The sequence below is a fragment of the Dermacentor albipictus genome, chromosome 3 (assembly GCF_038994185.2).
Source record: "Dermacentor albipictus isolate Rhodes 1998 colony chromosome 3, USDA_Dalb.pri_finalv2, whole genome shotgun sequence".
Lineage (NCBI taxonomy): Eukaryota > Metazoa > Arthropoda > Arachnida > Ixodida > Ixodidae > Dermacentor > Dermacentor albipictus.
Window position 1 is genome coordinate 28,473,157 of NC_091823.1, and position 17,157 is coordinate 28,490,313.

Below are 17,157 nucleotides of genomic sequence, written 5' to 3' on the forward strand. Positions count from 1 at the left end.
AGCTGAAAACAGCTCAGTCACCTGGCCAATATCTGGAAGCGGTGGCAACGCGTTGCCGGAGTTCCGGTGAAATCAGTCTCTGCTCGGAGGATCAACGAGGGGTGTTCTCTCGTGGAGTGGCTTGATCCAAATCGGTCAGCGGAAAACGCAAGCTTGCTCTAGCGTCGACCAGTGGAATTCCGTTTATGTGCCGCGGAGCTAAAAACCAAACCAAAATAAAACGCTCTCCAGTTTGATCAGCGGAATGCACCTTAAGTTAATACGTCTTATAGAGAAATAGACAAATGTGCTCTAGCTCTTTGCAAATTGACGAAACTGACTTATCAGGTGCTCGCGTTGTTTTTGCACAACTAATTAACACCGCGATATAATAACTTGTATCCTTGGCGTTGCTAGAAGCGCAGACCCATGACATTTATCACCGCTGATGCAGCGTCATGGCACAAAGCAGTAACGGTACACATTGATATAGTGCATAAATTATACGATGTTTCGAAAGGCCACACAGAGGCATCATTAAAAATGGAGGACTCTATATTGAAATGGTATCCATCAACCTGAGATGCGCATCTTCACTTGCGCAGTACGCTTAATTAGCATTCTGAATATGGCTCCCAACGATTATATATGTGAATAAAAGTTTCTTATCTCGCACTCTTTATGCTGTCCTGGGAAGGCGGTGATCGAACAACGCATAATTACCATATATCCATTCAGGGCTATTTGTGGACTGCGGCCTGCCACTCCTGCATTAATCAAAGTGGACGGCGCACTTAGCTGAGTTCGCTGCGTTATAAAGGAGAAACCTTTTCTTTTTTTATATTTGACATTATTGTATTTCAAGCGGTGTCAAGGGCTTCCACTTTAGGAAAGAAGCCGCAAGTCGATTCGCAGCCCTCGCGACAGCGCCCCAACATGCGTAGAGAAAGAGCGGAAGGCGATTAAACGTCTAGTTGACGTCAGTGAAATAATTAATTTAATTATGGGGTTTTACGTGTCAAAACAACTTTCTGATTATGAGGCACGCCATAGTGGGGGACTCCGGAAATTTCGACCACCTGGGGTTCTTTAACGTGCACATAAATCTAAGTACACGGGTGTTTTGGCATTTCGCCCCTATCTAAATGCGGCCGCCGTGGCCGGGATTCGATCCCGCGACCTCATGCTCAGTGCCCTAACACCATAGCCACTGAGCAACCACGGCGGGTACGTCAGTGAAATACAAAGCCTTCCTGAGTGAGTTGGGGGTGAGAATCGGGTTCATGAACAATTGAACTTATTCTCAGCACCTCATTACGCAGCTTCTGAAACTACAGCGCCTGAAAACGCTGTTGCCAGGGAAGAATGCAAGAGTGCTTCCAATACCATCAATACCACCAAACGCACAGTGGTGCTCCCGGTACCTATATTCCCGGTCCTCATACCCAAGGTTGTTTTATCCCCTTGTACTTACACCACCGATACCGTACGGTGGTACTACCGGGAGCATCGGGAACAGTGACGCCAGATCTATCCATGGGATCGGCGCTAATCTTAGGCTCCGGGATCGGCCCATAACAAAGAGACTTATTTGAAAGAAGGCAGAGAGGTCGGCCAGAGCTGGCGCGCTCTAGCCTGCTACTCTGCACAGGGGTAGGGGTAACGGGAACAGAAAGGTGCGATGAGGGATGATGATGACATAGAAAGAAGGATGCACAACCGTGAAAGCCCATGAAGAAGACTAGAAAAATACCCGATATGGAAATGTGCGGGTAACTCGCCAAGAAAGAAATCCTCATTGAAAAACAAACACGATGTTGGTCACGTGGAACACATATACTTTAGTTTGTAGAATATGTTGAGGCGTGAATACCCATCGGAAAACTGGTAGGATTAGGTTTCACTGGTGAGTGGAGAAACGTTCAACATCAATTGACTTTTTTTGTGAGATTGCAATAGCTTTGTGAAAGTATAAACCAAGATGTATTAATGGCGAATAATCAAGTAATCAATCAAACATTGCGACTCATAGTAACATGCACGTGGAGTGCCTCAGCTGGGGATGTGGCATTGCGTGGGTTCCCATTGGCTTTCTCTTCAAAAATTTACCTTTATTATATATAAAAAGAAAGAAACAGGTGGTACGTGCTCACTTTATTCAGGCATGGTCGGTGTTGCTCTGAAATAGACACCAGCAGCAAAGCAAGGGTGCCAAGGTTCTCGGAGGCTTAGTGCAGCAGACGCAGCTACGCGCAGTGCTAAGAAGAAATACGACAGATTGGTAACATTTTCCTGCTATGTTTGATAGGAGTTTCAGGTTCCCTTCGAGAGCAGTCGTCGTTGATGCACATTACTTTATCTACTTTATTGCACAGTTAACACGTCTTTATAAATAATTTCCCTTTAACTATCTCTTCCTCGATATTGTAACACCCATATTGTCACAAAAAAATTCACGACATTTTCTTATTTCGTTAATCACTTGCCAATTTGTTAGTAAACTGTGGCCGTTATTGAGTAGCCGTGCAGTAAAAAAGACGTTGCTACAAACGTTAACCGATAGGAGAAGAAACTCGTGGGTACGAGCCATGTTTTGAGGCAGCAACAACATCACTGAGGGTATGTGCAGCAATCACTCAGGTCAACAATAACAACAATAAACAGCAACAAAGAATGAGAAAGTATATCAAAGCTTCACGGCTCCATGTAGTAGAAAACAGTGTTGTACTCTCACTTGGAGCATTGGTGTTAGGATACAGCCAGAGGAACATTTGCCGAGCCACAAATAATTACCTCTCCAGCACAAAAAAGAAAACACTTTTCGGACTTCCCATTTTGCCACGATTGATTCATTTCTCCGTTATTAACTTATAAAACGCAAATATTAAAAAGAAATACCCGCAATGATAGTGCTATCCATAATTTAAGTTACCCTCTACACAAACCCTTTCTTTTACCAGGAGCATTAGTTTTGTAAGTTCCTCTTATTTATTCGCGTTTATTTAAAGCTTAGCCCTCTATTAACGCTATTTTATTTCATTTATGATCCGTTTATTTCATACATTCATTCACATTTTTTGTGTAAAGTACTGCCAGTTCGTGGCCTCTCCCCCACCGTGGATTTGTGCCATTGTTGAAAGAATTAACTTCGTCATTATCGACACTCGACAATCCACATTCAACTCAAGAAGTCAAATTCTCTTACGCATAGACCGCTGGCCTTCCGGTTTCCGGCCACTTTCGCTGTGTCAGCTCAACCATTGTTCGGTGTCGCGCGACCACTGAAAAAATCACGCTGACAAAAGACAAGGAAGAAGAGACAAGCTCATCAAGCAGGAATGGATGCTTCGACCAGTCTCGAGTCTGGCCTCGATACCAGTGGGTGCGCAACTTGCAACGAAGCGACGGGCGACCTCGCCCACCAGCCAAGTCGTGGCCGAGAGCGTGCCCGCTCCAGTCCCCAGCGGTCGTGGTTCCCCGCTGCGGAGGCCGTGGTGACCACGCAGCATTACACATTGTGCTGCGCCCTCGCCGGCGCCTTATTCGCCATCGTGCTCTTCGCAATCACCGGCGCCGTCTGGTAGGCGAGCCGATGTCTTTCTTTCTCTATTGTTTGGTACCAAGCGGCCTTGCCGTCAAAATGTTACGGGATCGTGGCCCGGATTGAGCGTCCTGAAGTGGGAAGTCTTGCCCGAATCATCGATGGATGGAGGTTATGAGTGTCCCCTTTGGGTTGTGCCACCAAGCTCTTGCTATTATACTGCCTAATGGCCTTCCTAGGTTAAAGAATAAAAAAAAACACTATGAACTACACCATTCAAATGTTCTGATCCCCTATTTTGAACTGTGGATTTGTACGTCTCCGTTTTTTTGTCGTTCCCTACTTTTCTTCCGCCAATACTCTAATCGCCTCTTACTAATGCCTATTGTGGACATGTTTACTTCTCCACTGCTCTCGCTGAACCCAAGTGCTTCAAGGAGGCCAGTGGCGCCTAAATCGACCGCTGGGTGGACGTCTTCACATTATAATAAAACATTCTTCATAGTCTCCCTAGCTTTACCGCAGCAAACACATGCCTCTTCTTTCGTCTTATATCTCGCTTTATAGGTGCATGCTCTAAGGCATCCCGATCTCGCTTCGAAAAGTAATGAGCTTCCCTTTGAGTTATCATAAATGGTTTCTTTCCTGATTTCGTTTTTTTCCTTTTAAGTAGTTACTCATGGCAGGTTTCTTTTCCATTGCCGCCGCCCATGAGATTATTTCAGCCTCTCTGACTTCCCGCTTGACCTTTTTTGTTGCTGTGTTGCCCACCCTACAGGCCGCATACTTGCTGGTAAGCTTCCTAGTTCTTTTCCTCCACTGTGAATCAATGTTTTTCCTTTACAGATACCTGAACACTCTCCCAGCCCATTTACTTTCTTCCATCTTCCTCAGCCGTTCTTCATACTCAATTTTACTGCGAGCTTCCCTCACTTCAAAACTAGTCCACCCCATATCACCCTGCACAGCCTCATTTGTAGTCTTCTCGTGAGCGCCCAAGGCGAGGCGACCCACTGACCTTTGGTTCCCGTCGAGTCCTGATTGTACCCCTGATTTAAAGCAAACAACCGCATTTCCAAGAGTAAGTCCTGGAACCATTACACCTTTCCACATACCTCGGAGGACCTCGTAGCTATTGTATCCCCATAGCGTTCTGCGCTTCATTACGGCTGCATTTCTCTTCCCCTTCACGGTTATTGTTTTTCCTGTGTTTCCATATATCTATTGCCTTCGTTCATACATATACCAAGGTATTTATATTCCGTTACCCGAGGTATTTCCTGGCCCTGTATCTCCACTGTCTGTTCACTGTTTTCATTGAATACCATAACACCTGATTTTCTGACACTAGATTTCAAACCTAAATTTTTGCCTTCCTGTCCACAGATATTAGCCAGACGTTGCAAATAACTTTGCTTGTTAGCTAGCAACACAATGTCGTCCCCATAAAATAAACCTGGAAGCTGTTGCTCTATTACTGTACCCGCCTTTTTGTATGAGAGATTAAACCCGATATTACTTCCTTCTAGCACCCTCTCCATCCTCACCATGTACATCATAAACAGCAGCGGGGAGAAAGGGCATCCCTGTTTCAGTCCCTTGTTGATATGAACTTTCTCCTCACTCCTCATCCCTTCCCATTCAACGCAAACGGTATTTTCTACGTAAATCCCTCTCAAAAGCTGTAGACAATCATCGCCTAAGCCTTCCCCTTCCAGAATATCCCACAAAATATTGCGGTCTACGTTGTCATAACCTACTGCAATGTCTAAAAAGTCCACATATAACGGTTTGCTTTCTACTTTTAATATTTCAATACACTGAGTAAGAACAAATAAGATATCATTGAAACGCCTACCTATTATGAAGCCATTCTGAAGTTCTCCCAATATGTCATTATTCTCTGCCCATGCTTGAAGCTTTAATTTGATTGCCTGCATTGCTACCCTGTATATTACCGATGTGATGGTCAACGCTCTGTACGAGTGAATTCTGTCTTTCTCCCCCTTACCTTTATAAATTAAATTCATTCTACTTTGTCGCCAACTGTCTGCTATTCGTCTATCTTTTAAAGTTTCTTCCACTGCTCTCACCTGAGCTTCCTTACTTTTTGGTCCTAGTTCATTATTCAGCCTAACGGGAACCTCGTCTTGCCCCGTGGCTGTGCGCTTAGGAATTTTCTCTTCCGCTTTCTTCCAGTTGAAATTTGTCAGGACCAGCTCCTTTTCCACTTGGGTCTCTTTCATGCCCTTTTTTTCTTCAAGTACAACCTCGTCATTGGCTTGGAAAGATTTGGGTGTTATTTTTCGGATGCAATTTATTGCCGCTTCTCCTTCCAGTCTTTTTCCATCTTCGTCTAGGATATGTTGTTGTATTGTAGTGTATTCTAGCGTTGCGCTGCTGAGCGCGAAGTCTGCGGGTACGTTCCCCGGTCATGGCGTCCGCATTCCGACAGGAGTGGAATGCAAGGAAGCTCGTGTATCGTGCTTCGCGTGCATGTTAAAGAGCTCCGGGTGGTCAAATCTTAATCTATACTTATCCACTATACAGCGTACGTTATAACCCACTATTTAGTTTTGGGACGTTGGAACTTCATATAAATAACTTTAAATGCGTGTGCATTTTTTCTTTGTTATATTTCTTTATGCTGTCCGTGATCGCGTGCCACGTCCTGTTGTACAAGAGGCTTGCAGAAATGAACACTAACAGCTGAATGAGCTCCGCTGAGTGAATGCGACCGTGCTGCCACCACTTTTGGGCACGCATATATGAGACGCATGTGAGGTTTTGGGGACCTACGCTTGTACTGTGTGACTTTGCATGTGTCAGCCATCGTGAGACGAAGTCGTGGCGCCCGCTTAACTTCTTGCTGTACACAATAATAATGCCATAGTACAGCGCATACGATAGCTCGTCTTGCGCTGACTTGTGACTCCGCGTATATCCACCCAACATGGCTATGAGTGCTGCTGGTTAACACATCCACGGCTAGATCTGGTAAATATAAGTACCTAAGTTAGTGGACGGATTGATAGCCATCGCCATGGCACAATTGGTAATGCAACGTGCGTGTAACGCGGAGGCTGTGGGTCCGGGCCCAACAGCCTTTGCTTTTCTTTTCGTCTACTTTCATTTCCGTTGTCTTTATTATTTTCTACATTTCAATTTCAACCGCAGCTAATTTCCCCGATGCTTTCTTTGGCTTCATTGGCTGTTGGCTTTATATGATAAGTCTCGTACTAACATACTCGAAGTGAGCTAGGATCAGTAGGCTCACGTAAGCCTGCTAGTCTGCAATGAAAGCGCAGCTCGCTCTTTTATTAACAAGCCCTCGCTTTTCCGACGCCTGTCCAGGTTTGATGCGGTAAGCCTAATGTTTGCCGATTGCTGCGAAACTAACAGGTACCGCTACGTGGTGCGGCCCGGAATAATGCTCGGGCGCCCCAGGGGTGCCACCGAAGAAGAGCCCAGGGTCCTGGTCATCGTAGTCCAAGCCACGAAGTCCAAGCGGCCGGCGTTGGCCACGAACCCTCATGTAGGCCGCCGCGGCCACGTCGGCGCTTCAACCGTGGGCACCGTGTCTCCGGTACAACAGAGAAGCACGGGCACCACTCCGGAGACAGAAACCACACCGGTAGAAGACCGCATGCCTGAGGGAGTGTAACTGCGCATGTGTGAACTATCGCGAGACAGAGTCGTGGCGTCCGCTGACGCTCCTTGCTGTGCACAAAAAGATGTCGCAGTACAGCGCACAGGACAACTCGTCTCGCGCTCAATTGTGACTCCGCGTAGATATTGCAGACGCTGGCAGAACTGCAGCAGCAATAGTAAAATGTATTTTTTCGCTCTATACTCGCACTGCCGCGTTGTCGAGACGTACATATACATAAATATTTCCTGATGCCTCGAGTCCGATTCCTCGAGTTCACTCCTATTGGACGGTTATAGCCCCGCATTCCTAATAACTAAGATTTATGGCTTTCGAATGCGCTGTGTTTTAAATTTTGAAAGCAATACTAGAAGAATTTCCCATAAATTATGAACGAATGTCTTGCGTGTCTGAGAGGTACCTATTTCGATACAGAATCTTCGTTGGATAAAAGAACCTGAAAGGTGAATGTACACTACCTTCGCTTCAGAAACGATGCTTTATTGTGGGCATTAAGACCACCGTTAAATGCAGATTTCTTGGATATTGATTTGCTGGACCATGTAACGCATAAGGACAGCAGTGAATCTCCCTTAATGAGCACAAGTTACTAGGGCAATGTGACTGAGGACACCTTTCACTCAATAGCATATTGGCGCGTCTATCATAAACCGCTGTGGTGTTTCGGGAGATTGAATCCCACAATTTAGCCGAATATATCGCTATCTCCTTGTAAAACCTAATTCGTGTTTAGATGAAGCACGCTAAGTACTGCCTAATTGTATAGCATTGTTCTGCATATTCAGGACCGTTCTGAACAGCCGGAACTATGCCACACCTCTTTTGGAAAAATCACTGCTTTATCTGTCGTTCTGTGTCCGTTATCTTAACTTTGTCGGAAAAGGGACTACATTATTGGGCGTGAATCAGCATCTGTACCTAACACAATCCTATAGTAAGAGTGTTTACGTATCGATATCTATGACACAGCTAAAGTGGCCAACTACAAGCTTATTTTATCCGTCATAGCATTCATGGCTACAAATAGATGCCGCAGTCGTCTCCTCATCACCGAACACGTGCAGCGACCCAGTCTCCAAGCAAGCTCCTCTGTAAAACCTGCACTTGCGTGCTGTTTGACTAGTGTGAAGAGTCAGTCGTCTCTGGAAGCGCAATAAACTGTCAGTTTTGTCGTGAGCGAACATCGAACGATGAAACGAGTGGTTTTGGCTGGTCTCATGACGTTTTCGTAACTTCGTGCTATTGGTGCCTATTCAGCATAGAAAATATTGCGGTCTTCAATACGATTTTTCACATTCGGAGCCATGAAGGTTATTTTTTGATGCCAAGTGTGCGTGTATTTTGCTTAATATATGCTTGTATATATATGTTTGTTTGATTAACATTTGTGCGTTATGATAAACAGACAACATTTAAACTGGAGTTTTGAGGCTTGCGTTAGTAACGCTTGTGTGCAACTTGGGAGTAGTATACGACGATTACGGTGACCACCAGGACATCGAAGAAATCAGCTATCGCTCATTGTGTAGAAGTGCTAAAAACGTAGTATTCACTTTAAAAAAGACACTAGTCTAGTTCGATCAACTGTGAGCTGACACAGGGTGCGTTCCGGTGCTTGTATTTCAGTTGAGATGAACAATAATGCAGACGGTTGTCACACTGGCTAGATCCTCTCGCATTCGTGGATTGACTACCCTTATACATAGTTTCTAACTTCTTCGTATACGTATTGCGACCAGAATTGCGAATTTCTGACAACTCACTACGGCCAGCTTATAGTCATTACTGTACGAGCGTCACGCTATAGAAAATTGGACCGTCAAAATTAACACATTATGAGAGTGGCATGAAGCGACCTCACTGTGGTAATGAATTCTCCAAATTTCAAAAACCTTGAGAGTTTTAGAAATATTCACTGCACTTCTTTACTGCAATGTTGTCACGATTGCACCGGTTAGATTAATTTTTGTTTCGTTCTTCGAAGGGCAGAAGCGATTAGTCTTTTACGGTCCTGCGTATACATTTATCATGGCGCACACGTCTCCTTTGTTAGTCTACTCAGCATGCGGTCTATAAAAACGTCCTCCAGAGTTATGGTTTAAGGGGGTGCCTTCGAAACCCAGAAACGCAGCATTCGAATCGCAGTGGCCCCGACAAGTCTTGTGCGACACGTTAACATGGTCGTGCATTGATCACGCTCAAGATACCAAAGTATAAAACAAAAAGGGAGAGGCATGTACACAGAGGAGGCGCAAAGGGATTAACATCGGTAGAAAAAGGAGGTTACGGAAGCCAACTTTTCGACACAAAGACCTGGCTTCATCAGGGCAGCAACTGTTAGTCAACTCGCCTGTCAACTTCATCTGTTGCTGCCCTGGCGAAAACAAAATCCGCTTGTCGAAACATTGGCTTCATGCGACGTTCCATGTTCTACCACTGTTAGTCGTATATAGAGTATAAGGTACTCCTCAGACTCCAGGGCTCTCATCCAAGCTCAGCAGTTCATTCTCCAACGTGGCACACGTGTGTCTGCTTCCTTCCCTGTAAACTCTCTAAGGTTCGAGAAATTTGTCTACGGAGACCTCAGGCTGCGGCGGGCCTGGCACCTATTGCCACCTGGACCTGGGTTTCTGCAAGTGACAACGTTGGAACGTGTTCTAAGTGCCCGGCTCTTGCGTCTACGGCGCACATTCACCACACTCTGTGGGTTTGCCCTAATGCTCAAGATATTAGACACAAGATGCTCAGGAAGCCAAACTTGACCCTAATGTTCCAGAAGTCAATGCCAGTTGGATAACAGACCTATGCGCGAACTAATTGTTGCAGTACCTGCACCATGCAGGTCTACATGCGTCTATTTTATGCGCATTTTGTTCATTTTTCACTCCACTCGCATTGCGGCAAATCTCCCCGTAAAAAAAAAAGCTATTTTCCTCTGCCACCTGCATCTCGATCAGCCGGTGCACTAACGTGGTCCTACGAAGTAGCTCGCACATAGGAAAACATTTAACGTTCGAGAGGGTTCTGCCAATTTATTTATCGACTACTCGGCCTTTCACGAAGAAAAGTACGAGCATTTCAAAGCACTATTGTAAAGACATAACTGTGAGAGCGCCTCCGGTTAGATTTGCTCACAAGGTGCAAGGGTGCAGTGAACTGGTTCGTTCATATCCTTTTGGGAAGTATTTGGTACTACTATCGAGTGACAGTGCGCCTTGTGCGATCTGTTGCAGCAGTACATGGAAAACGTCTTTCAGGTTAAATCTAAGCTGAAAAGGCGAAGAAGCTCATTGTGTGTAGAAACGTCGGCGGAAGATGTCTACGTTCGAGCCCTCTATGCTTCTTCAGCCATGAGCTGGAGTTCTACTCGATGTTTGAAAAATGTTTCCGCTGTCTCTTCTCGGTCATTAAAAATATTATTTTAAGTTCTTTTCATCAGCACAGATTTTCACTAAGCGCTCCCTCGGAGCCTCTGCGTCAGGCTCCAATGACAGGAATGCTTGATGATGATGATGATCTTAAAGACAGTGGCCCATAACCACCTACGTGGATTGACTCTATAAACAGCTCTTTCCTACAACGCGCCTACGAGTTTAAATTTATGGAAATCTCCAGTACCTGCACTTTAAAACTTCTCAAGATATTTTTCTGAAATATTATGGAAGTCTGGTCTAATATTTTTTTATTTGTTTTATTGCATCACCAACTGAAGTCTATGTAAACTCCTCTCGTTCATGTCAAAAGTTATATTTTGATTTACATGACATTTAACGATACCATTTAAACAATTTTTATTAAGCTATATCTCTTTTTTTACGTCGACCTGCTGGTTCTTGGTCAGCCTTCCGTAATGGGTGTGTGCCACTAAGTGGAGACAAGAACGAGGACAAGAAGAACGAGGCCCGCGGCAACAGCCATCTACAGTACGCTAAGCGCCCAGTACGCCAAGGCTTCAAGCGGTCATGGTCCACGAAAGAGCGGGCGAGACTCCGACCCGAGGTACGGCCTCGATGAACACCACCAGAGACGGCATGGCCACCACACGCCAAGCGACGAGCAGCATGTACGGCCGGCCGCCTCCGGGAGCGACACCGGCGGGCGGCCGCTTTCGTCGCAAGGCCAGCGACATGTTCGCGCCGGTAGACAGGACGACCTCGGCTTCGCGCCACAGCGAGTTGACCGCGTGGTGCGTAGCCTGCGGCGCCTTCGTCTTCATACTGTTCGCCCTGGCCGGCGCGCACGAGATCTACAGCCGACTCCTTCACAGGCAGCACCACCCGGCCTCCACTCGGCACAACTCGGTCGGTGACGCGGTCAGCCTGCGTCCCAGGATGGGAATGGCGGCGAACCTGACAGCGAACCGAGCTGCTGCGAACCGCGCCGGAGACGACCGCGAACCGCTGACGCCCGATAAGCGCGCGCAGACAATCCCAAACGCCTCGAGATCGAAATGACCGGCGAACTCTTCGCCTTATAGGCTCGTTTCTGTGTTTCTGTGCGGAAACAATGCGGGTGAGACTCAATAGTAAACAAAAAATCTGTGAGCGCAACAGTGCCTTTCCTGTTGTTGGAAGGATGCTGTTCTAAGATAACACAAATTATGAAATACAAGGGAGATGGTTTTAGACTTCGGATCAGTACGTGAAACGATAGCTTTTAATATGAGCGGCGTGAAGATTCTTGAGCGAAGTGGCGGCAATCGATGTGTGCCAATAAACGCCATCACATAGATGTAGGCGATCATGCAGGAAAGCAAGTGTCTGGTCCAACTTCTTTTCCTTCGTAGCAGGTAGAGATCCATGGCATATTCAATGGGACTGAAAACGGGAGGGGGGGGGGGGATGGCCGCAACGCTAGCTTGCGTGGCGCAGGCTACGTCGTGAGTTGGCGATATATGCAAGTAAACACACCGCAAGTGCGTGCGGTGCGACAGATTTGCGGAATTCGGTAGGCGCAGAAGAAGTAGCAGCTACTGAATACTGTCTATGTCTACGAATTTGGAACGTGTGAACAACGTCAACGAGCGAATTTCGTTTTGTCCAAAATTCTACTATGATTCGCCATCTTTGCCTTTTCTGTATGCTACAGCTACAAGTGCGTCGCAACGGTCAAGACACAATGATAATACTTGTGACCACGAAATAGATTTTGGCAATACTCGAGACAACATGTGGTCGTGAGAGGCGTGTGCGTGATGTAGCTTCAAGGTGCGTTCACGGAGATTCGTTTGTTCGAATTCCTAGCCGCTTCACCGGCATCAAGGTCGGAACCTGACAGTATGGCGCACTTTAAGATTTCCAGCTACTTAACGCAAGTAAACAATCTGCTTCAAACGAACAAACTTCTGCCATGTATCTATTTGTTACGTTAGGTATTTCGTTAATTAGCTAAAAATTTCCTGTTTCTCGATTAAAAAGCAACAGCTCCAAGGAAACCACCCTACAATATATTGGCACAAGCAAGCTCCAGCTTCACAGTATATTAAGGTGAATGAATATTATAAGATGTACACAATCAAGCAAAAAAGTTTAGTAAAAATAATGAGAAGTGGCCGGGGGATGAAAGGTTAGAGCGCAAGCGCGAGAAAGTCACCGAAGGACGACGCAAATTACTGAATTGTACCTCTACGTACATTCTCACGATGTTGTTATGGTCCGCTGCCTGTTTCTAAGATTATGCGTGTTGGGTGACGATGCTAATATTAATTGTAATAAGAACATGACGAAAATTCTTTTTTAAAAAGGCACGCCCCGTCATAATATTATACAAGGTGTCCGAGCTAACTTTAGACAGAGTTTAAAAATATTCGGATGCTACGTAGCTGAACAGAATCAAGGTATAGAACCAGAACCAACCTGTTTGCCGTCGCTTGGAGATACTCAGATTATTTGTGCTTATTCAACCTAATTTCAGAAGTAGCCCTAATTAATGAACTTCTCGGATATTATAATTAGAAAAAGGTGTCAATGAGAAAATTGTACAGCGACATGAAAAACTCCCGATACAGCTTTCTGTTGCTCAACACGCGCTACATAAAAATGCTTTTCCGAGCCTGAAAGAACTCGCAAATAAACGCAAAATTGACGCGCGATTGGCCGCTAGAGGCACTTTGCGTGTATTCGCGGGCTCTTTCATGCTCCAAAAACCACTTTTATGTAGCACATATTGAGCAACAGAAATCTGTATCGGGAGTTTTTCATGTTGATCTACAATTTTCTCATAGGTACTTATAATATAATAATATAATAGTATAATATAATATATATATATATATATATATATATATATATATATATATATATATATAAAATATAATAATATAATAATAATATAATATAATATTATAATATAATAATATAATAGGTAATTATAATATTTGGGACGTTGAACAATTAATTAAGACTAATTATCTAATTAGCCGGAAGGAAAAAATAACCTGAGTACCTCCAAGGATGACAAACAACATTACTTTGGTTCGGTCCAGGTACGTGGCATTTGCATAATCTTAGAATTTGGCTCAAGGTACGTGGGACAACCTGTATACACTGTGCTTTCGCATCCCTCTTTCACCGCTAAATCGATGGGGCCTCTATTTATTTCACCTAATGTTGTGTATACAGAGTTTTGCTAATCAGTGGATAGGGGGGAGGGGGGGGAGCGTCTCACTGGGGCACACATGAACAACGCAAGAGCGCGTCATTATTCATTGGTCTGCGGCCGCTAAGCGCCTGCCCCCCTACCCCTGGGATACGTACTATCGGGTCGCTTCACTCTTCTCAGCAAAAGCCATCTGTGTCAGGCTTAATGGCGAAGCACAGGACAAAAGAGAAAGTACAACAGGTGAAAAATAAAAATTACCACACCAAGCGTTGAACCCACGAACCCACAATTACGTGCGAGACGCATTTCTGTGGCGTCAAGAAAGCAGACGGAATATTTCGCCATTACAAAGGTTCTGGATCGGCTGCTGTTACACGTCAGTGTAGTATTATGGCTAGCATGAACAGCCCCTTCACTGTTATTATTTGTTTTGATAACATATATACACTTGACAGGAAAGGCATTTCCACCTAAACATATTTATATTTGCCTTCTTGGTATTTTATTATTCTAAAGCTGTCGCACCTGATTAATATAATTTTCTAACGTTCGAGGACCTGGCGAGAAGGAGATAAAGAAGAAGCCGGCCGCGTTTGGTTGTGCCTGTTGTTAGCTCGTCGTGAAGACACCGCAGATCATGGAGGAGAACAAGGACGCGCAACCCCCGAAAACGGGTCCCGTTCCACCCACGCAAGACGCGCCGACGACAAGAGGCATGAAAGGACAAGGGGCACACCCAGAAGGCCACTCCCGCGAGGACTTGTCCTCCAAGGACCGACTGCAAGACGCCGCTGAGCGAACCAGCAGCGGGACCACCACGGCCGAATCGTTGGAACGTCAAACGGTGACCGAAGCTGAGCAGACGGCATCAGCAGCAGACCCGGTTCTGCTGCCAGAAGTCCGAGAAGAACTGGGCCTCCTCGCAAAGCCTGGAACGCCGGCACCGGCCGCAACAGCTATTCATAATGAAACGGCGGAACACTCGCGTTCAGCTGCCGCTTCACCAGACGCGGCGCCGAAAAACACTGCGACAGCGACGACTAAGGAGTCCGCAGTCGCGGAAAATGCTTCGGTTCAAGCGACCAATGGCCACGAACAAGGAGGTCGACCCGAGCTAGGTGGCCAGTGGTCCAGTGCCCAAGGACCTCCAAGGACCGACTTCAGGGACCGACTGCAAGACGCCGCTGAGCGAACCAGCTGCGGGACCGCCACGGCCAAATCGTTGGAACGTCAAACGGCGACCGAACCTGAGCAGACGGCATCAGCAGCAGACCCGGTTCTGCTGTCAGAAGTCCGAGAAGAACTGGGCCTCCTCGCAAAGCCTGGAACGCCGGCACCGGCCGCAACAGCTATTCATAATGAAACGGCGGAACACTCGCGTTCAGCTGCCGCTTCACCAGACGCGGCGCCGAAAAACACTGCGACAGCGACGACTAAGGAGTCCGCAGTCGCGGAAAATGCTTCGGTTCAAGCGACCAAGGCCCACGAACAAGGAGGTCGACCCGAGCTAGGTGGCCAGCGGTCCAGTGCGAAGCCGGCGCTGCCGCATTCGCCGAACTCGACTTCGGGAGCAACCACGCCATTCCGACAGATGGAGGAGAGCATGGACCGGTCGGTAGACCGCCAACTTCGACCTCTCAGGAAAAGCTGGAAGCTCAAGGCGGCCTGCTTCACTCTCACCATGGTGCTGCTCATCGTCGGGTCTGGCTTCGTGGTGTACAAGTGAGTGTACAAGTGTCTGGCATCGTCGTGTATATGAATATACTGGCGCACGGGTACCATGGTGATTTTAAAGAACAGAGAAACGGCAAGCAGAAGTGAGAACAGCTGGGCAACAGGCGAGAGAACGAACACAATAAATATACAAGGACAATGAGGAAAATGTCAGTTTGCGTACAACGAAACGCTAAGTAGGCTCAACAACAACAAAGAGAGAGAGAGAGAGAGAGAGAGAGAGAGAGGGAGGGAGGAAAGTGCTCGAACAGTTTGTTCAAGTTCAAAATCGATACAAAAATACATGCAAAGGTATAAAAACTTAGACATTGATCTGAACGTTATCATGATCAACCAAATTGGAGCTATAAAGTATAAAAATTTCACATTTTGTTGACACTTGAATGTTAAATACAGCAGGCAGGAAAATGAAAAGATCCATGTTCACTGGTGATCTTACGCGGAGTTCTAAACAGAATGCAACTGAATATTTCGGTGCAGTTTAGGATACCATGAAGGAGTTTGAAAACAAACAGAAAGCCATCACAATTACGTCAGCAGTGAAGTAAAGGCAGAGACCATAATTCAACTGCGCTGAACCAGTACGCAGTGCCGGTAGCAGATTCCTGACCAGTGAAATAAACAAACATGTGGAGAGAGTGCCAGCCCAGACAGCCAGAATGAGCTTGCCTGTAATATATACACCTTAACCAATCAACATATCTAGGATATATGTTTACAAACTTTTTCGGAACCCGTTCTTTGATGTCGCTTCTTTATTTAGAAGCGCCATTTGGGATCAGCGATGCGTATTCAAAGCTGCTGAATAATTGAATTGTCAGAGTATTCTGTAAACAAGAACGAGAAAGCGCAGACACCGCATTACAGCGCATTAAGTGCGAGAAGAAACGTATAGCATCGCAGTGTGTGCCGAAATTATCGATCGCGAACATCGTACACATTAAGACAGATTCTACAGGATAGTAAACAGGATATTTGATATCTTGCGCGCGGGTGTCATAAGTTCTATCTTCGCAGCCTTCAAGCTACATTCATTAACTTTGCACTATTCAGAAGAAAAAAATGGCTGTGGCTTAGGTAAGGTTAAGCCCAGGGGACGTATTCTGAAACGTTCGCCGCGGCGAACTTTTCGCACTGGCCACGCCTCCGCCGTAGCGGCGCGCTCTGAATGGCTGCTTTGACAAAACCGGAAATTCAGGTGGCGCAAGTGCATTTCCGGTTTTGTCAAAGCAGCCATTCAGCGCGCGCCGCTACGGCGGAGGCGTGGCCAGTGCGAAAAGTTCGCCGCGGCGAACGTTTCAGAATACGTCCCCAGGATGCGAAGCATACTAGCCTTTATTTTAGTTCTTGAACCACTGTTTAGCCTGGTGAACTGCTGTTGCTTGGCTATATTTGGTTCGGCTAGACGAAGAAACAACTCATGCATTACTTCTTCGCCTTCAAGAGTGGAACGCGACAGCGTTCCCGTCGACCCGCCAAGGGGTGTAAGACAATGGGCTACAGGGCAGCGACTACGCGCCCCGCATTGGACGCGGTGAGCGTCGAGCAAAGCAGCGTTCGGCGCGGCAACGAAATGTGCGCCTGAGCAAGAGACGCACGCCTTAGAAACAGCGCGTTTCTAAGGCAACACCGC

General features: G+C 46.2%; 3 protein-coding genes across 3 annotated transcripts in view; all 3 read left to right on the forward strand.

The window, feature by feature from the left end:
* The first annotated feature begins 3,270 nt into the window (after nucleotides 1-3,270).
* Nucleotides 3,271-7,429, forward strand: LOC135921687 (uncharacterized). The gene is made up of 2 exons (XM_065455987.1): nucleotides 3,271-3,559; nucleotides 6,923-7,429. The coding sequence occupies exons 1-2, from the start codon at nucleotides 3,318-3,320 to the stop codon at nucleotides 7,182-7,184; spliced, it is 504 nt and encodes a 167-aa protein (XP_065312059.1). The 5' UTR covers nucleotides 3,271-3,317; the 3' UTR covers nucleotides 7,185-7,429.
* A 6,933-nt stretch (nucleotides 7,430-14,362) lies between these two features.
* The window catches only part of LOC135921684 (cell adhesion molecule Dscam1-like), a 331,909-nt gene continuing 329,114 nt past the window's right edge, over nucleotides 14,363-17,157 (forward strand). The window contains exon 1 of the mRNA XM_070535315.1: nucleotides 14,363-15,512. The gene's annotated coding sequence lies outside the window, so the exon portion shown is untranslated. The remainder of the gene's footprint in view (nucleotides 15,513-17,157) is intronic.
* On the forward strand, nucleotides 14,428-15,516 carry LOC135921685 (mucin-21-like). Its single transcript, XM_070534903.1, has one exon. The coding sequence runs from the start codon at nucleotides 14,428-14,430 to the stop codon at nucleotides 15,514-15,516; it is 1,089 nt and encodes a 362-aa protein (XP_070391004.1).

What these genes read in the sequence shown, in the direction of transcription:
- LOC135921685 (XM_070534903.1), top strand. Translation starts at nt 14,428, where the DNA reads ATGGAGGAGAACAAGGACGCGCAACCCCCGAAAACGGGTCCCGTTCCA.
- LOC135921687 (XM_065455987.1), top strand. Translation starts at nt 3,318, where the DNA reads ATGGATGCTTCGACCAGTCTCGAGTCTGGCCTCGATACCAGTGGGTGC. An exon ending in GCAATCACCGGCGCCGTCTG is followed by an intron (nt 3,560 to 6,922) that starts GTAGGCGAGCCG and finishes CGAAACTAACAG; the next exon opens with GTACCGCTACGTGGTGCGGC.